The following is a 25,504-nucleotide window of genomic DNA, read 5'->3' on the forward strand; positions in this document are numbered from 1 at the left end:
GAAATATATATAACCTCAAATTATTGTTAAAAAAATCATCAGCTGTGATCATCAGAAGTTTATGTTCTGTGTTGTTATATCGTTATATGATCGTTAATTGTTATATAAATAAAACATCGAATACTCTATGTTAGTGACCCTTTTGTAACTAATAATTTGAATTTCGTCAAAATGCCATTAAAAGTAGAAAGAAAATGCACCAATTACAAAAACTGTTCAGATAAATTTACTTGCCCATCGACGGATTTTACTAAACAGTATTGCAGTATTTATTTGGCGAGATTAGAACAAATGGAAGTATTACTTATGGATAGAATAAAGCAAAAATGGGGTAACAAGTATCCAGTATGCAAATTACACAAGCTATCCGAAGAGCAATATACCAAATGCATTGTTATTGGAACTTTGTTTAAAGATCAAAAATTAAAACCGTCAGTTCTAAAGCGAATTGCTGAAGGTAACCAGTTGGTTCCACAACCTATTTTAACGCATTTTACAGACGAATCAGATGTACTATTTATGGAAGATGAGGTTCAAAGATACCAATTATCAGGTATAGGTAATAACATTCATTACAATGTACATTCCAGATATTTTTTCAATTTGATTTTTCTATGCAAATATTATTTATTTTTAGGAAATATTGATATTAAAAAATTGGTCACGGGTATTTCCTGTGCTTTATTGGGAAAGGACGAAGGAAAAGGAAAATTTAAAGTAGATGAGTTTATATTTGCAAATATGAGAGATCAAATCGAAAGGCCAGTGCTGACTGAATCTCTTTATGTTTTATTTCTAAGTGGTATAAATTTTGTAGAACACGAAAAGATTGCTCTTCATTTGCAATTACTGACATATTGGATAAGCGGTCTATTAGGAAATACTGACCTCATATCGAGAGTATGTCGTGTAGTTATTGCTGGTAATAGCATAAGAAACAAGCCACCTAAAGCTAAACCGACAATTTCTTTAGTGTCGCGAACCACCGAATCTCCAGAAACTATCGAAGCTGTTAAGAATTTTGATAGTTTCTTACTTAAAATGTGTCAAGTAATTGATATTGATATCATGCCTGGGGAACATGATCCATCAAATCATATACTACCCCAGAGACCAATTCACTTCTGTATGTTTCCCGAATCATCTTTATATAAATCATTTAATCAAGTATCAAATCCATATTTTTGTGAAGTAGAAGGAATAAAAATTATTGGAACCTCAGGTCAGCCTATTAATGACATTCTAAGGTACTCAGACATTACATCTAACCTGGAAGCAATGGAAAGTTGTCTCATTTGGAATCATCTAGCACCCACGGCACCAGATACTTTAGGATGTTTTCCCTTTTATAATAAAGACCCATTTATTTTAACACAATGTCCACATGTACTTTTTGCTGGAAACCAAGAGCAATTTGGTACAAAATTTGTTACAGGCGAGGATGGACAAAAAATATGCCTCATTAGTATTCCAGATTTTTCAAAGACATTCCAAGGTGTTTTGTTAAATTTAAAAGATCTCAGTTGTAAATCTATTTCGTTTCAAACTAATTAAGTTATTTTTTAATAAAACACTAATTTATCCAACAAACTTTATTGTTTACTTTGTATGTAAATATAAAATAATGAAAAATAAACATTAATATTGAGTGAAGAGTCCTGTTCCAATTTTCCTAAATTTAAATGGCCTCTTTTTATTTCGTCCACTGAAAGACAAAAAACAGATTAAAAATACTGTAGTTTATGAAGTTCAAAAAACTATATTGTGTTAATTTTATTTAATAAATAAAGCTCTCTATCAATGTATATTCCATCCAACTAGGGAATAATGAATCATGATGGAATACATCACAGCTGTTTATCAATTTAAATTCAAAAGTAAATTGTCCAGTCCTTTTGACTTTAATGTAATTTAGAATTGAATCTGTGAATTGAATAAAAAGTTTAATGAAGGTAAGGTGTGTAAATGAAGGAACAGTTATGATTGTTTTTGTTGTTGATTTAATTGAATTCCTAGAGTTTGTTGCGCTTATCTGTATTACTTCTTGTTTAATATTAGTTTTAGTCAAAGTCTATAAATCTGAAAAGACAAAAGTTTCAATTACAGTGAGAATGAGATTATTGTATTTAAAAAAAAAGCTTTAGAAATTGTTACTTGTTTTCGTTCAGTCGGTAAAAGATTTAAAAAATAGAAAATAATAGAACAACTTTTCACTAGTAAGTAATTATACTAGCCCTGCAGTGCGATTCTGTAAACATATTTCCTTTCTAGTGACTCATCAATCATATAAAAATAGCTAAACTTTGGACAAGAATTTTTTGGCTACGGAGCTTACAGAATACCATTTATTTCCATGGTCTGTACTTTAATGCATAAGACAGAGATATAATACGACCAGTTGACAAACAGAGAGACAAAATAAAAAGCGGCGTACAGTGTTGCCGGTTCGTACGAGAAATAAAATAATAAAGGAAGATAATATATCTAAGCTATTCAATAATACTAATTTCTGTTAGACAGTTGTTTAAGAATCTATTATAGCTCTATTAAAATGTTAAAAACAGCTACTTGCGCAGTTTGAAATTTTGATGCAAAATCCGGCAATACCGCATAGAAGATACGCATCACCCTAACTTTTATCTCTTTTTAATACATTTGATTTTTCATTTAAGCATAACGTAACTACAAATATATACCGGGTGCGTCTCAAAAGTGGCTCACCTCTATAACTTTTTTATTTTTTCAGAGAAGAAACGAGATTTGGTATGTTATTATATGACATAAATTAGGAATGATTGTAGTTTCTGTTTCTGTTACACCGGAAATGACTACAACTTTTGATTTTTAAATGACACCCTTCATATTTTTTTACTTTATTCAATAGAAAATGACACCTTCATAAGAAATAAAATCATATGTCAACTTTTGACATTTTGTCATATGGTTTATTTGAAATTATAACATGCGGTTCATAACGGCAATTTGACTCAAAATACCAAGTGTATGGTACCAAATTATTCGTAAAAAAATGCTTTTTCCAAATATGCTAATGAGCCACCCTCATTCCATTTGGAAAAATTGAGATATGATTAATAATACAATTTAGGTATCTCTTAACTAGCCAGGACAAGACACGAAAAACATTCGACAATCAAATCTATTCTTCCAAGGCTCCTTGATTAAAAATTAGTGTTTTTAACACAGCCATAGCACTCTAGCTTGAAATTTAAAATACGATTGTTTTTAAACCGAAAATGTCAAAAGTTGACATATGATATGTCATTCTATTCAGGGTGTTTATCAATTTTTTTCGAGGGGTTTTCTATCGAATAAAGTAGAAAAATAACAAGGGTGCCATAAAAAAATCAAAATTTGTAGTCATTTCCGGTGAAACAGGAAGTGACCAAAAACAATTGGGTATGTCAATCAATCCTAATTTATGTTATATACTAGCATACCAAATCTCGTTTTTTTTTTATCTGAAAAAAATAAAAAAAGTTATAGGAGTGAGCCACTTTTGAGACGCACCCGGTATATGTATATGTATAAAGAATGACTACAACTTTTGGTTTTTAAATGGCACACTCGGTATTTTGTTACTTTACTCGATAGAAAATGACACTATGAATAGAATGACATATCGTACGTCAACTTTTGACATTTTCGCATAGTTTATTTGAAATTGCAACATGCGATTCATAACGACAATTTGACTCGAAATACCAAGTGTGTGGTACCAAATTATTCCTAAAAAAATGCTTTTTATAAATATGCTAATGAGCCACCCTCGTTCCCTTTGAAAAAATTGAGATATGATTAAAAATACGATTTGGGCATCTTTTAACCGGCCAGGATAAGACACTAAAAACATTACACGATCAAATCTATTTTTCCAAGACTCCTTCATTAAAAATTAGTGTTTTGAACACAGTCGTGGCACTCTAGATTGAAATTTAAAATACAAATTTGTTTTAAGCGAAAATCTCAAAAGTTGTAAGCCATAAAATCCATCGTAATTTCGCCAAATTTGTTCCTCTATTCCTTCCTTGGTCTTTTTATTCGATATAATTTAGTATATTAAAACAATATAGGCAAAATAATGCAATACCACGTAATTTATGAAATGCCATACTAACCTAACGCTTCTGATAAATTTAGCATTGGGTTGAAAAACGTTTGAATCAAGAGTTTCCAGATACACGTCCAGATATGAACAAAGGTGTGTTATTTGGGCTGAGAGTAACCATGATGAACTGCGAATTCCATAATTCCAGTCTATATTTATAGTTCTTTCTAGATCCTGCAAATGTTAAAACCTAAATAATCGAAAAAACAAATTAGAAAATATATATTTACCCGAATCTCGTCACAATTCGTTGACGTATATTTGCCTTTATAATCCAGACATAAGGCAACTATTGGGGCAGGAATGGGATAAGTATTTCTTATTACAATATAAAGGTTCAAAGTTGCTACAAGTTAATATATTTAAAATTGAATTTAGAAATGAAATATTCTTATAGAACATTCAATATAATAATTTCTTTAAAAGATTATTTAATATACAAACCTTCATCCCTGGATATTTTTGCAGAATAGAATAGGTCAGACTGAGACACCAGATTTTCATCTAGCAAATGTTGTGTGTATTCTGCAAGACAAAAATCTTGATAAGTGGTTGAAGACCATTTATTTAAGGATGATATAGCAGTGGTTGGTATCTGTAGTTCTTCTGGGATTTCAGATAAAATGTTTTTTTCTAAAAAATACCTATGTAATATAGTTTAGAATACCTTAATATGTACGTTTTTTACCCAGCTGTTGCATTTGTTTTGCAAGGTGTGTTCTAGTGTTCAATCTTTTCTTTGTGATTTTTAATATTGTTTCAACACTTTGTTGGCTCAATTTATCACAGTATCTCTGTCAAAATGAAAATATAAAATTTCAAAATAACACTTTCCCCTAAAGGTCGATTTATAAACTGAAAACGTTGCGGGTCGACGCCCGACGTTACGGTCGGTAAAAAGTTTGTTTATACGCAGGATGTTTTGTTGATTATAAATTTTTCGGTTGTTGTTGCGGTTGACGTTTTACGTCAAAAATTGACCAATTTTTAACTTCGACAGGAACGTTGACCTTGAAACGTTAGTAATAGCCAACAGAAATAATCGCAACCGCAACGTCGAACCGCACCGTTTTCAATTTATAAATCGACCTTAGAGTCATAAATACCTTTGGTGTTAAAAAATCTATACCGCAAATAGATTGGGCCCATCCATAAGCATAACCAATATCAGGAACAAGTGTTTGAAATGACCCCAATCCAAGTTTTTTTAATTGATATGCTGTACTTGGATTAGGACTTTCCATTCCTGTATCATTATCCAAAAGTTCACTTAAAATGTTATGACCAGATAAAATTTCTCTAGCTGTGTCTGCTAAAAATTACAGAGCGTGCAGAATATGTAGCCAAACTTCAGCGAATCATTATTTGAATCGTTTTAAAACAAAAAGTTTAAAATACAGGGTACGGCAATAGTGCGTCGGGCATCTATAGTTCCTCGAATAAAAAACTCGGGAATTTTGTTTAAGGGCAAACCTAAAGTATGTACTAGGATGTATTTCAGGAAAATATTTTAACTTTTATAGGGTGGCTCAAAAAGTGTGAATGGTTTGGGATGATTTCTTTTAAATGGAAACACCCTGCATATTATTGCAGTTTTGGCTTCCTTTCAGATCACTTCACATAGTCCTAAGATATGAGTAAATATATTTCGATAGTTTCAGAGATATTAATAAATACATAAATAAAAAATATTTTTTTTCAGCCATTCTTAAAACAATTATTAAAAATACAATGTTCAAAATTCTACGCCAAACTTTCTAAAATACATATAAAATAATTTGTCTTCATTTCATTTTTTAATGGAACACCCCGTACATTATTTTATCAATAGAATTAATTATTGTAGTAACAATTTTTTGTAGAGTACTTCAAAATTTTTAACGGTTTCGCAAATATTCGCGGTTTATATTTCATATGGCATTTTCCACAGTAAATTTTTATTAAAGCCATCCAATGATTTTTTTCTCGAATTTTACCATTGAAAGAGCCATATGAAATAATACTGCGTGTATCTGCGAAATCATTAAAAATTTTGAAATACTTTAAATACAAAAAATATTCATTTTTTAACTTTCCATCTAATAAAAAATAATATATAGGGTGTTCCACTTAAAAAAAAACAATTAAAATTATTTTATACCTTAGAAAGTTTGACGTAGAATTTTGAACACCCTGTATGATTTAAGGTTACGATATTTATAGCAAAGTTAAGTATAGACCATCTAAAGTAAATACCTAGTATAGTTTTGATTTTAAAACAGTTCTTGTATTTGTAATATTTTTTTAAATCGGTCATGCTTTCGGGGAATGACGGGGGACATCGAAATATTAATTTTGATATAGCACACTATGGATCGGAAATGCCTCTTACGCAGGATACAGGGTGTTAAAGTTTGTGAAAAATTAATGATATTCTTTAATAGTTTTTTAACAGTTGAAGGTATCGTTATAAAATTTTATTATAGGAGTCTACCTAACAGAGACACTTTAAGTGTATAAAGAAGAGGTTTTAGTTTCAACCAGTGGCGTAGCTGTGATACGCATCAGGTAATATTTTCAAAAAAAATAGTACGCCACTGATAAAAATAAAAATTTCGGAGTTTTTTTATTTACTCGGTTAATTTCCAAGAAAAAATGTCTCTTGCAACTTTCTTCTATCTAACACCATTTTGTCACAATTTAAAAATAAGTATTTTTTTAATGAGAACCTTAAATATGCAAATTATTATAACTACCTTAAAACTAAGAATTTTATTATTTACAATAAAAAATATTCTAGTTTAAATTTATAATTTTTTAAAAATTTATTTAGAGCTAATAGTAAAAAGAACCAAAGTTACCCAAGATGAAGGGAGCTAGCGATGCACATGTGTTTCTGCCCTCTAGTTATAATAATTCGCTGTATTTAAGATTCTCATTAAAAAATTTATTTATTTTTAAATTGTGACAAAATGGTGTTAGACAGGAGAAAGTTGCAAGAGACATTTTTCTTGGAAATAAACCAAGTAAATAAAAAAAATACGAAATTTTTATTTTTATCAGTGGCGTACTATTTTTTTTGCAAAAATTACCCGATGCGTATCACATCTACGCCACTGGTTAAAACTAAAACCTCTTCTTTTTACATTTAAAGTGTCTCTGTTAGGTAGACTCCTATAATGAAATTTTATAACGATACCTTCAACTGTTAAAAAACTATTAAAGAATATCTTTAATTTTTCTAAAACTTTAACACCCTGCGTAAGAAGCATTTCCGACCCATAGTGTGCTATATCAAAATTAATATTTCGACGTCCCCTATAATTCCCTGAAAGCATGACCGACTTACAGGAATCACCCTGTATATATTATTTTTATTAATATCTCTGAAATTATCGAAAAATATTTACTCATGTCTTAGGATTATGTAAAGTGATCCGAAAGGAAACCAAAAATGCAATAATATACAGGGTGTTCCATTTAAAAAAAATCATCCAGATCCACTTACTTTTTTGAGCCACCCTATAGAAGTTAAAATCTTTTCCTGAAATAAATCCTGGTACATACCTTAGGTTTGCACTTAAACAAAATTCTCAAGTTTTTTTATCCTGGGAGCTACAGATGCCCGACGCACTATTGTCCAGAAATGCTTATTTTTCAATATACAGGGTATTAGATAAGAAAATTAGTTGTCTTTTTTTTTAATAATCTTTTAGTTGACTTTGTGTGAATGAACCCTAATATGATAAAGTGAATTAAGTCCCTTATATTAACAACAAGAAAAAATTGTGCGCCATTGTCTTTTAAGGTTGTATTTATTTTTGGTCACTTTATTTTGTAGATTTTCTCGCAGTGGCGAAATACCCATATAGGATTTTTTTGGAGAGATGAATCCGCCACATATGTAATTGTTTTTACTTTATTGTATGTTCCACAATAAAAAAATAAACTATAGCCTGTCCAACTAGTGTGGATTTGTGACAGCTACTAGTGATGTAAAAATTCTAAGTAATCGTTACAAAGTAACAGTTACTTTACAAGGACTTGAAGTAACGCTTATCATTTGGCTTTAGGACTCGTTACTCGTTACTAAGCTAATTCGTTACTTTTGCTTTGCTTTTGCGCTGGCAGTAATCGTAATCCCTGGAAATACACGAACCGAGGACTCGAAACGTAGGTCTAGTTGTTATCAGTATATTTATGTTTAAAGTGTTGACTTGGCGCCTTCAGGTGTTTTGGATGGCAAATGTTGATATTTTTATTACAATTATTATGATTGGCTCATGACGACCCGGCGGCGGTCTGTCCCTTTGCCGTTTGTTGTCGCTTTTTATTTAGGTAATTCCGAACGTTTTTTCAATTTTAGTTGACATAATAATAATTAATATAAGATATTATTTAGGGGTAGAGTGTGTTTTATTTTTTGATTTATAGTTGCTCGATGGGCGAAGAATAGAATTGTTTATTTAGATTAACATGACTTAGATGTTAATTAAAAATGGACTCACGTTATTCACAAAAATTGTTAACATCTGAAAAAGCAGAGCAAATATTTTTCCTCTTTAAAAAAGAATAGATATTTCGCGGCTTACACTGTAAGAAAATCTACAAAATAATATAATATCCAAAGAACTTTTTTGAAGAGATGAATCCGTCACAGAGGAATAGACATTTTGAAATATTTTTTTTATTTTAACAAAAATATATACATTTTTTTTTATTTTTGCTCTTTAATGTTTGCATAATTATTAATGTAAAATACAAAGAGAGAGAAAGAGATAGAGAGAAAAAAAAATAAAAAAAATACTTTATATTATACACATATTTTCTATTTACTTTGTTTGATTTGGTTTTCTTTTCTTTTTATTATACCTATTATTGAAAACATATTATTCAGTACTTGATAATACCGAGTATTATCAAGTAGTATTAAGCCCTTACACTAGAAGAAAGTAGAAACCCCTTATAGGCTAAACCGAGCACGCAACGAAGATCGCCGCGCACAATAAGTAACAAAGTTCCTAGTCAAGCCCAAGTCTTCCAACCTGTACACAAGACAACGATTATAAAGTAACGATACTAAGTACCAAAGTGACGAGCAACTAAAGTAACGAGTCCAAAGTAACGAGTCCTATTACCAAAAGTAACTAGTAGTAACGAGTCCATATAAGTAACTAAAGTTTACATCACTAACAGCTACACTTGTTTCTGTCATTTGAATTCAGAGGTAAATTCAATTTTCTGTCATTTTTGGATGTCGTCATTGACGTCTGTTGAACCATCGGGCATAATAACTGTATATTGAAAAAGAAGCATTTTGGGACCTATATTTATAAAATCTTAAAATCACTTAAAAGCAAAATTCCTTAAAGTTTGGCTTGGTACTTAAACATCACCCTGTAGCATAAATTAAAACAATAATTCATTAACATTCAGAATACTAATATTTAGTAGTGATGGGATAACTCGAGCGGTTAAAAGATGCCCAAATCGTATTTTTGATCATATCTCAATTTTTTTCAAATGGAACGAGGGTGGATCATTAGCATATTTCGAAAAAGAATTTTTTTACGAATAATTTGATACCACACGGTACTTCGAGTCAAATTGTCGTTATTAACCGCATGTTACAATTTCAAATAAACCATATGCGAAAATGTCAAAAGTTGACATGTGATATGACATTCTATTCAGAGTGTCATTTTCTACCGAATAAAGTAAAAAAATATCGAGGGTGCAATTTAAATATCAAAAGTTGCAGTCATTTGACCGAAAACAATTGAATATGTCAATCAATCCTAATTTATGTCATATACTAACATACCAAATCTCGTTTTATCTGAAAAAAATAAAAAAGTTATAGGGGCGATCCACTTTTGAGACGCACCCGGTATATTTATCCGTTGCGTATCTGAGAGACAAAATTTTACGACCTACATCGACAATGCTCCGAAATAAACTAAATCAGGCGATCAAGCGAATCGCTCGCCGCTTACTACTTGCCATTCATTACCGAAAGAATATGTGCCCTGCGCACGCAGCTTACTACGGACAAAAAACCGTATTTCGCTCGAGTGATCACTCGGTTATTGCAATCGCTAGATACTCGAGTACTCGATTATTGAAATTAATCGGTTTTTCCCATCACTAATATTTAGTACATATACTAATATTAATTTATGTAGTAAATTATGTAAATTAACATAAATGTGATTTGATATCACAATTCACAATATATATGTAAATTGATTAGTATTTACTTACAAGTAAAATTTGAAGGCATATCAACTTGTGATTTGACCGTTATAGTTTTTAGTTTAGTATAATAACTGAAAATAATAACTAAAGATGGGCCATCTGTTATAGATAGTGAAAGTTGAACAGTTAAAGGATGAACCTCAAGCAACTTCTTTTTCTTCTCTTCAACTGGATCAACCTGCTGAACTGATTTTCTATGTCTTCTCTTTTTCACTTCAACCACCTCCTAAAAAAATAATTTTAAATTACTGAAATCATCTAGATTTTACTTTCGTATTTACTTCAACTTCTGGCAAGTCAGATTCTGGCTCAGAATCTTCCTCATTTAAGTTATTTGAATGAGACACTTCTTGAGCTTCGTTAAACTGTGTGGCATCATCTTTGTCACCCAAAATACTTACATTTATGTTTGTTTCTAAAGAATACTTTATTATTACTGTTATAATAGTTAAATACATTATAAAATATCTTACCAAAAACACTTTTATATGCTACTATATTAGCATAAAGTACATACAATGGATCTGACAAGAGAGGTGCTAACTTATGCTCCTTCCTAGTTAGTTCACTAGACATTCCCAAATGTTCTTGTAAAGGTTTAGTAGCTTTAATAACTGTAGTCAATAATGGTAAAAGATCATTTAGTCTTTCCTTTCTTTCAGTGATTTCTAGGATTAAATAAAATTTAGTTTTATTATGGAAAAAATTATTTTACTTTAAAGAGAACCTTCAACTACTTTTTTCTTTTTTTCCTCCAAAGCTTTACATTCTTCTGCAAGATTTTTACGCTGTGTCAATTCCCATTCAAGTCTAGCTAATCGCAAAGCATGATCCTGCTCACTATCGTTAGGGTCAAACTAAAACATCTTTTATAATAAATCAAAATTAGAAATTATTTCAAATTACATCTATGAATTTTTTAGACACTGCTTCAGGAGCATTTTTCATAAAGTCTTCAAAGGATACTAACTCTATGTCTTCATCTTCAGACCTAAACAAGCATCAATAGTTATTCCCCAAATGTCCTTTTTAAAATTAATACATACTTGAAAGACAGACATTTATTTGTCTCTGTAACTAAATGATGTAATTCATAAACTAAATTCTGATATGTTAACTTAATACTGTCACATTTTTGTTTCTCCGTATTAAGGGCTTCTCTACCTAATACATGGGCAAGTTTGTCAAGTCTATTAAGTTTCTTAATAACACAAATCTTAACTACAATATCTGTTAAACATGATAACTTTTGAGATGTCTGAAAATACAAATTAAAGATGTTATGTATTTGGCTAAATGTAAATTCAACATACATCTCCAGATGACTGTTTTAATTCCCGTACTTGATCTAAGAAATCATGAATTTCTTGACAAATCTGAAAGAACAACTCAGCATCTTCAGAACTGTTACGGTTTTGAGATTCATTTTCTTCAAAATCGCACGCTTTCTACAAAATTCAACATTTATGAATACTATACTTTCATGCTTTATTTGTTTTTCTTAAAAGAAATTTAATTCAGTATCAACCTTGTAAATGTCGGTTTCGGCATCCGCTTCAGTAGTATTTGCTTTTCGCTTCTTTTTTACAGCATTACTATTTTCTTTTACCATTTTGAAAATAGTTTAAAAACTCAAAAATATACAAAATGTATCAACATCAACAACGAATCAACTTTTTATAACCTATATCAGGTATCAGATATCAGCCTATATTCTTCTTTTAACTTCAAAGGCAATTTTCGATAAGCTAAACTATTATGTATCTGTGGTTGATTTACACCATATTTTACACATTTACATCATATATTTATAGTAATGTAGTAATATATGATTTACATTTGGATTTCATCACACATCGATCTACCACTGTTGCCAACTTAGCGGTTTTCCCGCTAGATCTAGCAGTTTAAATTTTTAACAACTATTTTAAAACGTTTTTTTTAAATTTGCACTAATAGTTACTTAATTATTGTTTATTCTAAGTATCTAGGCCTAGAATCGCATAGAATCTTCAAAGTCTCGTTAAATCTGTTTGATCACGTGATGAGAGCCTTACCAAAAAATAGGCGACACGGCAAAATTTCCGTTTTGATATTTGAGTAGGTTTTAGCAAAGGCTAGTAAAGCAAGGTTTTTAGCAAAGGTTTTTAGCTAATATTTTTTAATCAAAGTAGTTCTGATCAAAGGTCATAGCGGATTCCAGCGGTTTTGGATATACGAATCTACGTGCATGCAACTTTATGAGTGTTAGCGACTCTGCCAGCTACGCTATATAGATTATAGATTCAATCGATTCAATATTCATTAGTTAGCTACGTTGATCCAGGGGGGTGACAGTGAAATAGGAAAATTGGAAACAGTCATTAGTGTCATTCCTGTCATTCTCCTCACGACAAGTATGGCCGCCTAGACAAGGACAGCATTGTTTTTGTCTAACTATTGTCTAACTTCACAGTTTATAATTGACAGATTTCAGTTTCAGAGACAACTTCAGATTTGTTCTAATAATCAAGCATACTTAGTATTTGTTTTTTGTATTTTTTTTATTTCTTTTATCCATTGTACAAACAATTCTTATGGTATTATCTTTATTATGACTCTTGGATTATTTATTTAAACGTCAAAATAAACCCGCTTGATTCTTGACTATGGAAGTTGTATTTCAAAAGGTTTTTTTTAAATGATAAATCTATGAAACAATATTTACTTAAGATTTATTATTTAAAGCAAAGAAATAAATAAAAGTTCCATAGATATTTAGACACACCTATTATCTTAAGCAAAACTTATTATTTTAATTTATTTGTATTATTCAAAGAAAAGTTATAGGTATTATAAGCAGATGAGTTATAAGTTGCTTTTTAGCAAAGAAACAAATAAGTATCAACAAATACTTTTAAAAATATTGCAGGATACAGGACGTACAAGTTTTGATAACCTGCCAACAAAAAGCAACTTCCGCTAAAGACAAGACACAAGACGTCTCCCATTCCGGCAGACATCCAAAAATAAATTCATTTTTCGCCGTTCTTCCAGAAACCAGAATGATATGATGCAAGACCAGTTCACCAGCGCCCGCCAACCTGACTTGCTCTCAGCTGATTATCATTGTTCGCTTTGGCAACTACGCAAACACGTGCTCAAAAATGTTGAAATCGCTGTTTCCTTGGAAACATAACAAAACAAAACAAGTGATGGCCGCACAACCTCCGATGGACGAAGGTAAGTGTCAAAGTATTTGTCACATTTTTTCCCTTTGAAATATCGGTTTAGAATTCGTATTTGTCGCAGAACATAATGATTATAAGAGTGCGTTAATTTTCGTTATAGAATGTACCACTTTGGACGCTTTCGTGTCGCGCTAAACGTTAAAATAGTCTCATATGGTCCACCTACTAACAATGTTTTTCAGTTCTTTCAATCCACTTGGACACTAATTGGTATAAAAATAAACGAAGTCTATTTTGAAACGGGGCGACATACGGAAGCGAAGAAGATTTAATGGGACACTCAGCATTTTATTGGTGAAACGCTTTTATTCTCTGGTTTGTTTACTTTATGGGGTAATTTGATTTTAAAATAGAAAACATAAGGACTTTACAGATTTAAATATGTTTGTTTAAGCTAGAATTTTGAAAATATGAAGCAACGGCAAAAGAAATTATTTTTATGAAGCAGTTAGGTATTATTTTGTTAAATTAAGTATATTTTGTTTATATTATGTCTTTATATTCTGGTCTTGTTTATATTTTGTCCGTTTCAGAGACACAAGTATTTTTATCAAATTTCTGCCTACATGTGTATTACCATGATTAAATAACATTTTTTGTGGATACAAATGTTATAATTAATTAAAATTAATTACGTAGTTTTACAAATTTACGCAACTAAATACACCTGTTGACCTGTTAACGAAATTAAAGTAAGAAACAAATAAGTTCAATTCTATATTCCCACGCGTTGTTTCTCACAGATCATTTCCTTTGATACTGTTCATTCAAGAAATTCCGCGATGTCGACAAAACATCAATTTTTATTTGCTAGCTCCAATACTTGTTTACCTTCAAATTCTATAAAAAGTATCTTGCATCTGAATAATTTCAGTTAATTAGATAAGGTGTTTAATGATCACATTGATCACAATAACATTTTTAGTGCACACATAATATAGTGCTCAAATATAGTTAAGCTTACACGAGCAATATCGCGCAGTGTCGTTATGATTGTTCATATATTTAACAAAGTAATTTAATAGCCTTACGCGGCTTATATAAGAGAGTGCGTCCTTGAAAAAAAGACAGAAGATCGTCAGGTGAATTTTAGTGGAGCGGATTTTGCTCCTCTATCGCGCAAGTGGATCTGATAGGCTCGTTCCATCATATTTTGTTTGTATGTTTTTTAACCTCTTTTGGATACTACTTATTAGAATAATTGCTCCCTTAAATTTTCAAAACGAAATCTTTTGGCGTTTTAAGGTTGATTCTCACTATACTTTTCATATCAGCTCCCTTCCGTTTCCCTTCCGTTTATATAAAATATTATATCATGTAAATGAATAGGACAATGCACACTATCCGTTCCGTTTCCCTTCCGTTCCATATCCTTTCCTTCCATACTTTTTTTTGGCGGACGGACCGAAGCGTATCAGAAACAGCGTTGTCAAGTTCTTACATTTCTACCAGCTCTGTTAACATTTTGCTGATATTTATTTATTCTTTCACCTCTTAATAAAATCTATTACCTTTTTCAAAGAATACAAATTTTTAAAATAAAACTTTCATAATGATATAAGTTATAAATTGTACAATAAAAAGTATGGAACTGATACGGAACGGAAGCTTACGTATAGCGTCAATACAATAAAAATACGCAACGAATATGGAATGGAAACGGAAGGTATAGTGAGAATCAACCTTTAGAGATATGAGACCTTAAAGCCGGGACCCCATTAGGCAACACGCTATCCCACGTGAGCCCACGTGATGCGACATGGGAAAGCGAGTGTACATATGAGATCTGGGACTGTCATCACACGATAGCGTGGGGTAGCGTGACGTGGGGTGGCGTGTGACCTAGTGGATACGCAATATATGTAATTAAATGGAAAAACATACGCACAGATCTTCATGACGTGGGTGGCGTGGCGTGGCGTGTTGGCTAATGGAGTACCGGCTTAAAGTTTGTAACGCCGAAACGAGGCTACGCCCACTCGTAACGTAGTTCATTCAGTGTATCAGTTCGCAATGGCAAAAGTAGTTTGAATTGACGTAATTTAGCATTTTATCGTTATTAAACCTAATTTGTTGGTTTATTTTCAAAAAATGGGCATTCCTTATGAGAAGGGTTACATAAAGCTGGTTCGAATAAACTCCTAGAACTGGACATTTCCTTGATTATTGACAATTTTAATAAAAATAAGTAATTTATTAGGTCAGAAATGAATAGGGTTTCCATACCCGGCCGGATTTTTAAAGTGTCCGGGGCGGTCCGGCCCGGATTTGGAACAGCGATCGGGAAACCTGACCGCAAAAACAATTTAACTTAGTAAAATATTTTACAGTTACAGTTGAATTAATTTCTTAGTTACTTTGTTGAATATTTTAGTCTCTACAATGCTACAACTCTACTTAACCGACACATTTTCGAAAGTAGGTACCTTTGGCGCTCAAATTTTTCGCAACTTATTGCCCTGCAGAGTTTCTACATTTTGTAGGGACCAGTTAGACCTACTATAATATTGTAAAATCTTAAGATTAAGAAATTGGCGCTTAACAAGTTTCTCCCCGAGACCCCTTCATTTTTTATTGCTTAAATAGGTACCTACCTTTATCGCAAAGTAGTGGTGGCTCGCGAAGGTGAAGAAAAATTGACAATGGGTCCAATCCGGATCCAATATGGAAGTAATAGGTGTTTTTGCGGATAAATTCAGAATCAGTAGTTTCATATAAAAGCTGATAAATTATGGTCTGGTTTTAAGATAGGTGATTGGTTAGCGCTTGTTCGCGATTGTTCCGCAACTAGACCCAATAATTTAAACAAATAAATAGAAAATATTTCTACTTTACAGTAAAAGCTGTTAAGCACTAGCAATATACTTTCTTCTTATAAATCCGTTAGACAAAACTATGGGGATAATGTCATTGGCTATGTGCACAATTGCACACTAATATGCTGTGGAGATAAGGCAACAGTAATCACTTTGTGATGTAAATCACTTGATCATAATACTTTTTGACCATTTTTTTTGTGGAGAAAAAACTGCAAACCAGAGACCGTAAGCGGTACTGTCTGTGTGTTTGAGGTACCTTACCGACTAAAAAAACCTCCACAAACCGCTTTGAGTATCTCCCCGAGGAGAACTAACTATCTTTCTGCATTACGTTTCGAGGAGGCAGTTTTACTGTGATGTTTGTGATGACTTCGTCTAGCTTCTTTCTCTTATTCTCTTTATATCTATTAATGACTCCATAAAAGTGTGAACACCATTCCAATTTTCTGGGGATCCAATCATCTCTGGAACTAGATCGGAAATCTTAATTACATCGAGTATTACTTTTTTGTATAGGACTCTTCGTTCAGCTGTCCATCGGTTACATTCCAAAAGGTTATGCTTCACCGTATCAGCATTGGAATCGCCATATAGACATCTCGGGCTATCAGTTTACTACGCTACTTATACTACTTTATTTTATATAGGTAATACCTGAAACAACCTCTGTTTATCCAACACTCTAGGTCCTTTATAAGTGTTCTAGTCCATTTACCTTTCCCATTTCTGTTTTCACTTCATCTTTTATATCATATTTCCAAAACTTCGACTTTAAAAAAAAAGAAAGTCGAAAAAAATTTCGACTTTCTTCCGCTGTTCTTCCTGAATGTTCTTGCCTTTCCATTCTTTCTTTAATTACTATATCTAGTGTGTGATCAATATATAAGATATGTATGATATGTAAGGTATGTAATGAAGAGAATATTGATCGCGTTTTCTATTCATTCAGTACATATCTTACATATCTATAGGCCATAAGAAATACATTTAAACAGACCCTAAGAGTTCTTTTTGATTTCAACTCTATTTATATGAAAACACTATGCTTTCAATATATTTTTCTGGACGGTGTCGGTTTCGATTGATAGCTGCTTCCGCGCAACTTATATTTAGCCCTCATATATTCATTAGAGTCTTATTTTGTTCAGACGCATCCTGGGTATATTTTAAGTGTTTCAGAATTATTTTATTTTCTTTATTTTTCTATAATATCGCACCTAAGATTAATTGTACCATACAGTCGAGAATAAAGGCGTCAAAGCCGGTTGGGAATGACAAACGATGTTAATTTTAGCGAGGTCAAGCCCTAGAAATCATTTACTTATCCCGTGCTTTTCTTTATTTTTTAATGGCGCATACTGCAATTTGGTTTTAAGCTTGTTTTAAGAAGGGTGTAATTTAGTTTTACATTGAATAAAAATGATTTTTAAATGGTGTAGTTTAAAATTCGAGAAAAAATATTTTTTTTTGGAAATAGATTTGTGTGTCTGGAAACGTTCTGTACTTTTTAATGTTTCTATAATTAGTGTTAATTTTTGAAAAGTTTTATGTGTCAATTTTTATTATAATACTAGCGTGTACCAGCGACTTCGTTCGCTTCGAATTAATCATTTGTAATGGTGATGATAAAGCAAAGCAAGAATTTCCATTAACATACAAACTGGATAAAATTTTCTCACATTTATGGCAGCATGAGAAAAAACAATATGGCGATTTTATTATACAACTTGGTAATATTTGAGGGTTAGTTTCATCTCGTTGGAATTTGACTTTCAAAAAATCCGTTTGCCAAAAATAAGCTTTTTACGTCAAGCAGTTTAAGCAAAATCGTGGTTAAGAAATTACCCAAGTTTTTGGAACACCCTGTATGATTTTTTTAAAAATTTCAAAATATGTAAAAAATCGAAATAAATTATGCTTGTCCAAGACTAACCGTTTTTAAATAACAAATATTTAAATATTTCAGGGGCGTTTTGGAATTCGAACCCTCTTGGAATTTGAGATTCGAGAAACCCCTCCTTATCGAACCTCTATACCCCACAGTCAATCCGTTTGCCAAAAATCAGCTTTAAACGTCAAACAGTTTAAGCAGAATCGTGATTACTTAATGGTCATATTTTATGAAACACCCTGTATAAATTTATAAAAAAATTTAAAATATGTAAAACAACAAAATAAAATATACGTGTTTAAGCGTTTTTTCGGAAACGATTGTTAAATTAAAAATATTGTAATATTTGAGGGGTGGTTTCATCCTCTTGGAACTGGAATTTCGAAAAATCCCTTCTTATCGAAACTCTACACCCTAGAATCAACCTGTATGCCAAAATTGAGCTTCTTACTTCTTACGTTGAGTGGTTTGAGCAGGATCGTGATTAATCAGTATGTCAGTCACTTAAGGATTTTACATCTTAGTATAGATGTATATAAATAATACTTCGATTGTCATCCCATGACCGTTTCTGACGCCGCGCCGTTTTTTCCGATCATACGGCACTTGACTATGTAGGTATATAATAATCCCAAAATGTCAAGTTATTCTAATAATTTCTGATTAGCCCAATAAAATTAATCGAATTGTAAACAATTGTTACGCCTGGATTTTTAACAATTTTAATTATTATTTATTTTTAGAGATTATCTGTCTAGTGCTCGAATTTGTTCCAAGCTAGTGATTTAAAGAAACAAGCGATTGCGACGAGTTTGGTATTCTAAAAACCAATATTTTTAGTAGATATAAAAAAAATTCAATATTTTTTTAGAATATACAACACACAATTCGTTTTTCCCATCAAAATTATAGCTCCACTATGTAATACCTACCTATGTAATGAGAATTTTTTTTAATTGGCTGCCATGACAGTTGTGATTAAGTGAAAATGTTTTGGAAGTGAAACTTCTTTACGTGTGATGGGAGTAAAAATTCAAAGCCGCGACACTCGAGCTAGCGTCACGAAAACCGTCACAAAAGCGGTAACGATCGAAAAAGTGGTAAGCCAATGAGGAAGTTGAGATGGATGATGTTTTTATGGTATTTTGAGACCGATTTGTGAACTATGAAACTCCATCATCAATGGCGAAAATATCGTCTGATTTAATGAGTTTTTGGAGCGTCGTAATTTGGGCCCTATGTATAATTTACCTTTGAATTTACTAATGAAATAAATTTGCCTAACGGACTGAAAATACCCGAAGTTTTAGGGGATACATCTCCTCCCGTCGTCGGAAGCCAAAAATCACAAAGAACAAAGAAAAACTATTCAAAATATCCAAATACTGCCACTTAAGAAGTTATTAAGAACTAAGAACACTTCTAGTTATAATATACAGGGTGGCGCACTTCATTCGCCTCGGTTGATTATACGAAAACGGAAAGATGTAGAAACAAAATATTTTATGGGTATATGTGGGGAGGCAATGTAGGTACACAGTTTAAAATTATTTTGAAATACCGGGTGCGTCTCAAAAGTGGCTCACCCCCTATAACTTTTTTATTTTTTCAGAAAAAACAACTATATTTGGTATGTTAGTATATGACATAAATTGGGATTGGTTGACGTATTCAATTGTTTTCGGTCACTTCCGGTTTCACCGAAAATGACTACAACTTAAATTTTTAAATGGCACCCTCTGTATTTTTTTACTTTATTCGATAGAAAATGACACTCTGAATCGAATGACATATCATATGTCAACTTTTGACATTTTGGCATATGGTTTATTTGAAATTGTAACATGCGGTTCATAACGACAATTGGATTCAAAATACCAAGTGTGTGGTATCAAATTATTCGTAAAAAAATGCTTTTTCCAAATATGTTAATGAGCCACCCTCGTTTCATTTGAAAAAATTGAGATATGATTAAAAATACGATTTGGACATCTTTTAACCGGCCAGGACAAGACACTAAAAACATTGGACGATCAAATCTATTTTTCCAAGGCTCCTTGATTAAAAATTATTATTTTTAACACAGCCACGGCACTCTAGATTGAAATTTAAAATAGAATTTGTTTTTGAGTGACTATGTCAAAACTTGACATATGATATGTCATTCGATTCAGAGTGTCATTTTCTATCGAATAAAGTAAAAAAATACCGAGGATGCCATTTAAAAATCAAAAGTTATAGTCATTTCCGGTGAAACCGGAAGTGACCAAAAACAATTGAATACGTCAATCAATCCCAATTTATGTCATATACTAACATACCAAATCTCGTTGTTTTATCTGAAAAATTAAAAATATTATAGGGGTGAGCCACTTTTGAGACGCACCCGATATACAGGGTGTTTCAGAACCAAAATCCATACCAAAGTTATATTTTTTCTTATGGAATACCCGGTATTTTATTTCATTTTTGGATTCTTAGGACCAAAAAAAAGGCATTTAATATAAGGGTTAAATATGTTTAAAATCTTTGGTTTTTGAGATATTTAAAGATATTTAAATATGCTCGTTACAATAGAATAGATTATTAACACCCTGTATATTACTTTTCAGAATTAATTCTTGTGCTGAGTTTAAAGGTAGAGAAATAAACTGTATTGAAAAATGTTATTGCTTCCTTAAATTTATACAGGAGTACCAAAAATTGCTGATCTATTTTAAGGATTTATTTTATATAAAAACTTCGTTATTTCAAACGCAACATCCTGTATTTTTTAAAATAAATCGAAGCAGATTCAAATCCTCTTTCGAACTATGTAGCTCAGATTTTGAATAAAAAGCGATTTTTAAATAAAATGGCAATCAAGATAGCTGGTGTCGCTATGGCAATTTTCTAGTGGCAGTTAGTAACTACATATTTTCAAAATCAACATTATGGACATTATTATTTATAATTTATAACAGTTTACTTAAATACAATAGTAATAGTTTTTTTTTACTTACAATAGTTTAATAAGTAAGTATTCATTATCTTATCAAGAAAAATAAAGCAGTATCTGCTGGCGGAACGAATTGATATGTTACTAGTGATTTTATTCTGTGAGGAAAATATTGCTTCTTGGCCTCAAGGGCTAATGCTCAAAGATATCCAAACAGGAATCTTCCTGATAAGCGTTGTGCCACCCTGATGCGCCACCCTGTATAGTTGATAATATATATCGAAAAAAGTTGTTTAGAACGTCAATAGTTCGTATCTGCTAAAAAGATTAAGTGTTCTTGAGTAGTTGTGTTTGAATATTTTGAATAGTTTTTCTTTGTTCTTTGTGTTTTGTGTTCTTTTTTGCTTCTGACCCATCTGATGCATCTACTTCCTAAAACGTTCATCTATATTAAAATTTTACACTTTTATAGAAAAAAAACCGAAAATGTGTAAAATTATATCAAACGAAAAAATCTTTAGGCTGAAGTAAAAAAGATTAAACTTTAGTTTTATATTCCTAAGATTTACTGGAAGGTATAAAATTGGACCTTGTGTATAAAACCCGCTCGACTAATACGCGATTACCTATTCATCTCAGGACTAGTCGTGCATACATTATTTTTGTTCAACAATATTTTACGTGTTTTTTAAACGTCTCCCATTACCCGAATACGGTCTTAGCTATGCCGAGACAAAAAAGAAGTAAAAAACGCCGTGATGTGCCTGTTTAAAGGATTTAATAGTGGTGGTTTATGAGTAATATTAAAATGTTTTACTTCTTTGGTGAAGTGGGTATGTATTAAACTACGTGTTTTTTTAGGTTTAAGTACGTGGGTTTAAACGCCTTCTACCTTTTTTGCAAATGCATCTAATTATTGACAAAGTCCTCGTTTTACGTTTAATTCATTACAATAATTTACGTTGTATTTTTTATGTTTGTACAAATGAAAGTGACTTTTTTTGTCTAGATTTGAAAAAAAACAACAAGGTTTATTATGGAAATAATGATATTATGGAATTTAAAGCAAAGTCCTTTTGTCCTACAAGGGTAAAAAATAAGCTTGTTTATATACGTATAAATAAGGGTGCTAAATATATGTACGAACTATTTCCTAGTGTCAAGTACTTAGCACATTTAGCTTAACGAATAGCTACATAAAAAACTTTTATTATATTTAAAGATACGTGTTTATTGATTAACTAATTGTGATAATACAATGATAATACACGCCAATAATTTATTCATATATTTTTTAAAAAATTTGAAAATGTTTCAGTTGAGCAAAGTTGTGTTGCTGGCGGAAGATTGCATAAAAATATTTTTACAATTACATAATATGTATGTATGTCACTGTATAAAAATGTTTTATTTTGAATTTAAGGTTTTGGTATTCAGTAATAAGATGAGAAGAAATATACAAATGCATAAATAAATAAATGTAACAATAAACTAAACGCATTACTATAGAGGCACATTAAAGATTTATATGAATATAGTCACACTTTTGAAATTAGCAATTAGATAAAAATAACTAATATTAACTATTAAAGGAGACAGAGACTCCTGATATAATCTCAGCATTCAATAAACATCAAAAATGATGTCATGTATCGAATGAAAGGTTTTAAACCGCTCCTATGCATAATTTTCCATTAATATTTTTAATATTGTTAATAACAGATGTTTCTTATTAAGTAATGATTGTGGTAAATATCCCTTTTTGAGAATAGGTATATTTAAATTAAGGGTGGTTTATACGTGTGTCGGTAACATAGAATGATACATAGTTAAATTACAAGTAATATCTATTAGTGTTTTCTCTCTACTCTCTACGGCTATATTTTTCTCGTTATAATGGTCCGTCGGAATTTTTTTTCTTTTTTTCTTCTTTTTTTCTTTTTTTTTTCTTTTTTTTTTCTTTTCTTGTTATTTGGATAAATTACAACACCCACTCTCTTATGTCGTAAACTCGTAAATAATATTATATCAGTACTTTTTACTATCTTTAGTATCAGTATTTTCTGATCAAGCTCATATTTTAATGGTTCTTCCTTCAGTCCTAAGCAAAAATCGAGATACACACAATGTACCTCTCAAACCAACCGTTTCCGAGTTATTGATTTTTGAAAATATCACTTGAACAATTCGATTTAATTAATTTCGATGTGTTCGATGTTATTTAATGATGCCATTCTGCGTAAACTGTGATAGGCTACTAGCTACTAGATAAAAACCTTAAGACTTTTTTACTTTTTGCGGTACCTTGAATATTTTACTTAATAACCGTTCCCATGCATATCACCGCCCCTGTATACAAAGGGCCGTTAATGCTTTTTATGAGAAAAAATAAATTTCGGTTCAAAAAAGTAGTATTTTATCAAAACTCACATTTTTCATTTAAAAATATGTAATCTTAATTTTGTCCTATGTATTTTAGGGAGATTTGCAAATAATATCAAAAAATATTCCTTTTCAATGATATACAAAGACAAACCACAGTTGTATGTCATTTTAGTTCAAAAGTAGATTTTTCTGTTGTTTGTTGGGTGCCGGTGTCGAAATTGTATGTTTTCTCGGTGGAGAGATTATATTTTGTTTTCCACTTTGAGTTAAAATACGTATGGTTGATCATATTCGATTAAATTTTGCAAAAGTAAAGGCATAATAATTACTCTTCATGATTATGATAGATTTTTGTCAATATAATTATTAACAGATGATAATATAAAAATGCGCGTACACAGTTTGGTGTAAGAATCTCACAGCATAATCTCCAATCGATTAGGAAACCTACGCTATTGGACAAAAGTAGAGAAACTTTTTAAAATTGTGTCTTTTTTGTTAACGCAGAGACTGAGGCCATTTTATGCATTGTTAAAATTAAAGATATTTAAACATTTATTATTTAAATGAAATAATCACATGTCTCACGAAAACTTAAGATTTTATTCAGTGAAATAAAAAACTATAGGGACAAAAATAGAGAAACTAAAAATTAATAAGTACATACGTGACAATTAATAAATTACAAGTACGTAGTCGTTGCTAACCTAATAAAATTAATAATGTGTAGAGTAACCGTGATTAGCAACTTCACAACATCGCTTTGAGTCCAATAGCTTTCTTATGGTATCTGGTTCAATGGAATTCCAGGCATCTTTCAAAATTCTTATCAAATTCTTATTGCTAATGTGACTTCGTCTTACCCGGCGGTCTAGTTCCTCCCACAGGTTTTCATTGGGGTTAAGGTCTGGACTCTGGGCAGGAAAATCCATAACCCTAATTTGTTCAGACAAAAACCATTCTTGTAAGACTTTCGATTTATGCTTTGGATCATTATCTCTCTGAAATATCCAGGTTAAAGGCAAATTATCATCAGCAAACGGAATCATCAATTTCTTTAAGATGTCCAAATACATAAATCGATCCATTGTTCTTTCTATTACATGCAGTGGTCCCATGCCCTAGCCCGAGAAGCATCCCCACACTATGCAAGATCCACCACCATGCTTTACTGTGGCCTTGGTATACTTCGGATCAAATCTTTTCCCTTCTGGGCGATGTATCCACAATATGCCATCGGATCCAAATATATTGAATTTGCTTTCATCTGAAAACAGGACCTTTTTCCAGTCATTCGTCGACCAGTGCAAATATTTTTTGCAAAGGTAAGTCGAACCTTCTGGTTCTTGATAGTGTTTTTTTTTGGCTGCTCTTCTGCTAAATAATCCTGCTTTCCTTAGCCTTCTTTGGATGGTCTTAGAGCTTATATTGACACCAGGTAGTTTACTCAAAATTTGATTTGCCGATTTATGCGGATTAGTTAAGGCGATTTTTTTAATTATCATTTCAATTTTTTTCGTTGTTTTTCTTGGCCGACCACTTTTTTTAAATAGTCTTTAAAGAATTGCGAGTTTTGAAATTGGAAATCGTTTTGCTAATGACAGACTTATGCAGATTAATCGCCTTACACTTATTACAACGTTGATTATTTTTTCACGAAGATCCTCATACAAATATTTTCCTTGTAGCATATTTAGTAAATATGTAAATCAGAATATCCACAGTTTTGACCTTAAGCAAATACCTACTAAGTATGGTCAAAGTTTGTATGGTCAATTTTTATGTTGGTTTCTTTATTTATGTCCCTTCAATTATGTGTCCATATTATAAATAAACACCTGATAAGATAAATTTGGAATGTTACGAAAAATGATGGTA

The 25,504-nt window shown here is 31.3% G+C and overlaps 3 protein-coding genes across 8 annotated transcripts in view; 2 read left to right on the top strand and 1 right to left on the bottom strand.

Annotated features, from left to right (window-relative positions):
- Positions 1–10: 10 nt before the first annotated feature.
- LOC115879353 (DNA polymerase delta subunit 2) lies at positions 11–1,590 on the top strand. 3 transcript variants are annotated; one of them, XM_030896132.1, is made up of 2 exons: positions 11–559; positions 818–1,590. In XM_030896132.1, the coding sequence occupies exons 1-2, from the start codon at positions 172–174 to the stop codon at positions 1,552–1,554; spliced, it is 1,125 nt and encodes a 374-aa protein (XP_030751992.1). In that variant the 5' UTR covers positions 11–171; the 3' UTR covers positions 1,555–1,590. The 3 variants fall into 3 exon arrangements, with proteins under 3 accessions (XP_030751992.1, XP_030751990.1, XP_030751991.1); XM_030896130.1 differs by having other exon boundaries at positions 12–559; positions 638–1,590; XM_030896131.1 differs by having other exon boundaries at positions 12–553; positions 638–1,590.
- LOC115879352 (THO complex subunit 5 homolog) lies at positions 1,578–12,064 on the bottom strand. 2 transcript variants are annotated; one of them, XM_030896129.1, is made up of 14 exons: positions 11,892–12,064; positions 11,677–11,811; positions 11,410–11,621; positions 11,270–11,354; positions 11,091–11,220; positions 10,837–11,031; positions 10,645–10,778; positions 10,370–10,589; positions 5,233–5,435; positions 4,815–4,920; positions 4,571–4,759; positions 4,357–4,472; positions 4,137–4,300; positions 1,578–1,705 (listed from the first exon to the last, which is right to left on the bottom strand). In XM_030896129.1, the coding sequence occupies exons 1-14, from the start codon at positions 11,973–11,975 to the stop codon at positions 1,639–1,641; spliced, it is 2,040 nt and encodes a 679-aa protein (XP_030751989.1). In that variant the 5' UTR covers positions 11,976–12,064; the 3' UTR covers positions 1,578–1,638. The 2 variants fall into 2 exon arrangements, with proteins under 2 accessions (XP_030751989.1, XP_030751988.1); XM_030896128.1 differs by having other exon boundaries at positions 5,233–5,438.
- Positions 12,065–13,419: 1,355 nt separating this feature from the next.
- LOC115879351 overlaps positions 13,420–25,504 on the top strand; it is a 59,613-nt gene continuing 47,528 nt past the window's right edge. For 2 of the 3 annotated variants that reach the window (XM_030896125.1, XM_030896127.1), the window contains exon 1: positions 13,420–13,585. In XM_030896125.1, the coding sequence (XP_030751985.1) occupies positions 13,510–13,585 (76 nt within the window). In that variant the 5' untranslated portion in view covers positions 13,420–13,509. Of the gene's footprint in view, positions 13,586–21,569; positions 22,075–25,504 lie in introns of those variants that run through there. The other variant, XM_030896126.1, reaches the window with a different exon arrangement.

This window comes from Sitophilus oryzae, unplaced genomic scaffold (assembly GCF_002938485.1).
Source record: "Sitophilus oryzae breed Bouriz unplaced genomic scaffold, Soryzae_2.0 scaffold_1576_pilon_pilon, whole genome shotgun sequence".
Taxonomy (NCBI): domain Eukaryota; kingdom Metazoa; phylum Arthropoda; class Insecta; order Coleoptera; family Curculionidae; genus Sitophilus; species Sitophilus oryzae.

Bases quoted from the DNA above. Each gene is read 5' to 3' on its own strand.
- LOC115879353 (XM_030896130.1), top strand. From the start codon at position 172: ATGCCATTAAAAGTAGAAAGAAAATGCACCAATTACAAAAACTGTTCA. The intron at 560-637 runs GTAATAACATTC...ATTTATTTTTAG, and splicing joins ATACCAATTATCAGGTATAG to GAAATATTGATATTAAAAAA.
- LOC115879352 (XM_030896128.1), bottom strand. From the start codon at position 11,975: ATGGTAAAAGAAAATAGTAATGCTGTAAAAAAGAAGCGAAAAGCAAAT. The intron at 11,355-11,409 runs GTATGTATTAAT...ATGCTTGTTTAG, and splicing joins AATAAATGTCTGTCTTTCAA to GTCTGAAGATGAAGACATAG. The intron at 5,439-10,369 runs GTAAGTAAATAC...TGTAATTTTTAG, and splicing joins TATGCCTTCAAATTTTACTT to CAGACACAGCTAGAGAAATT.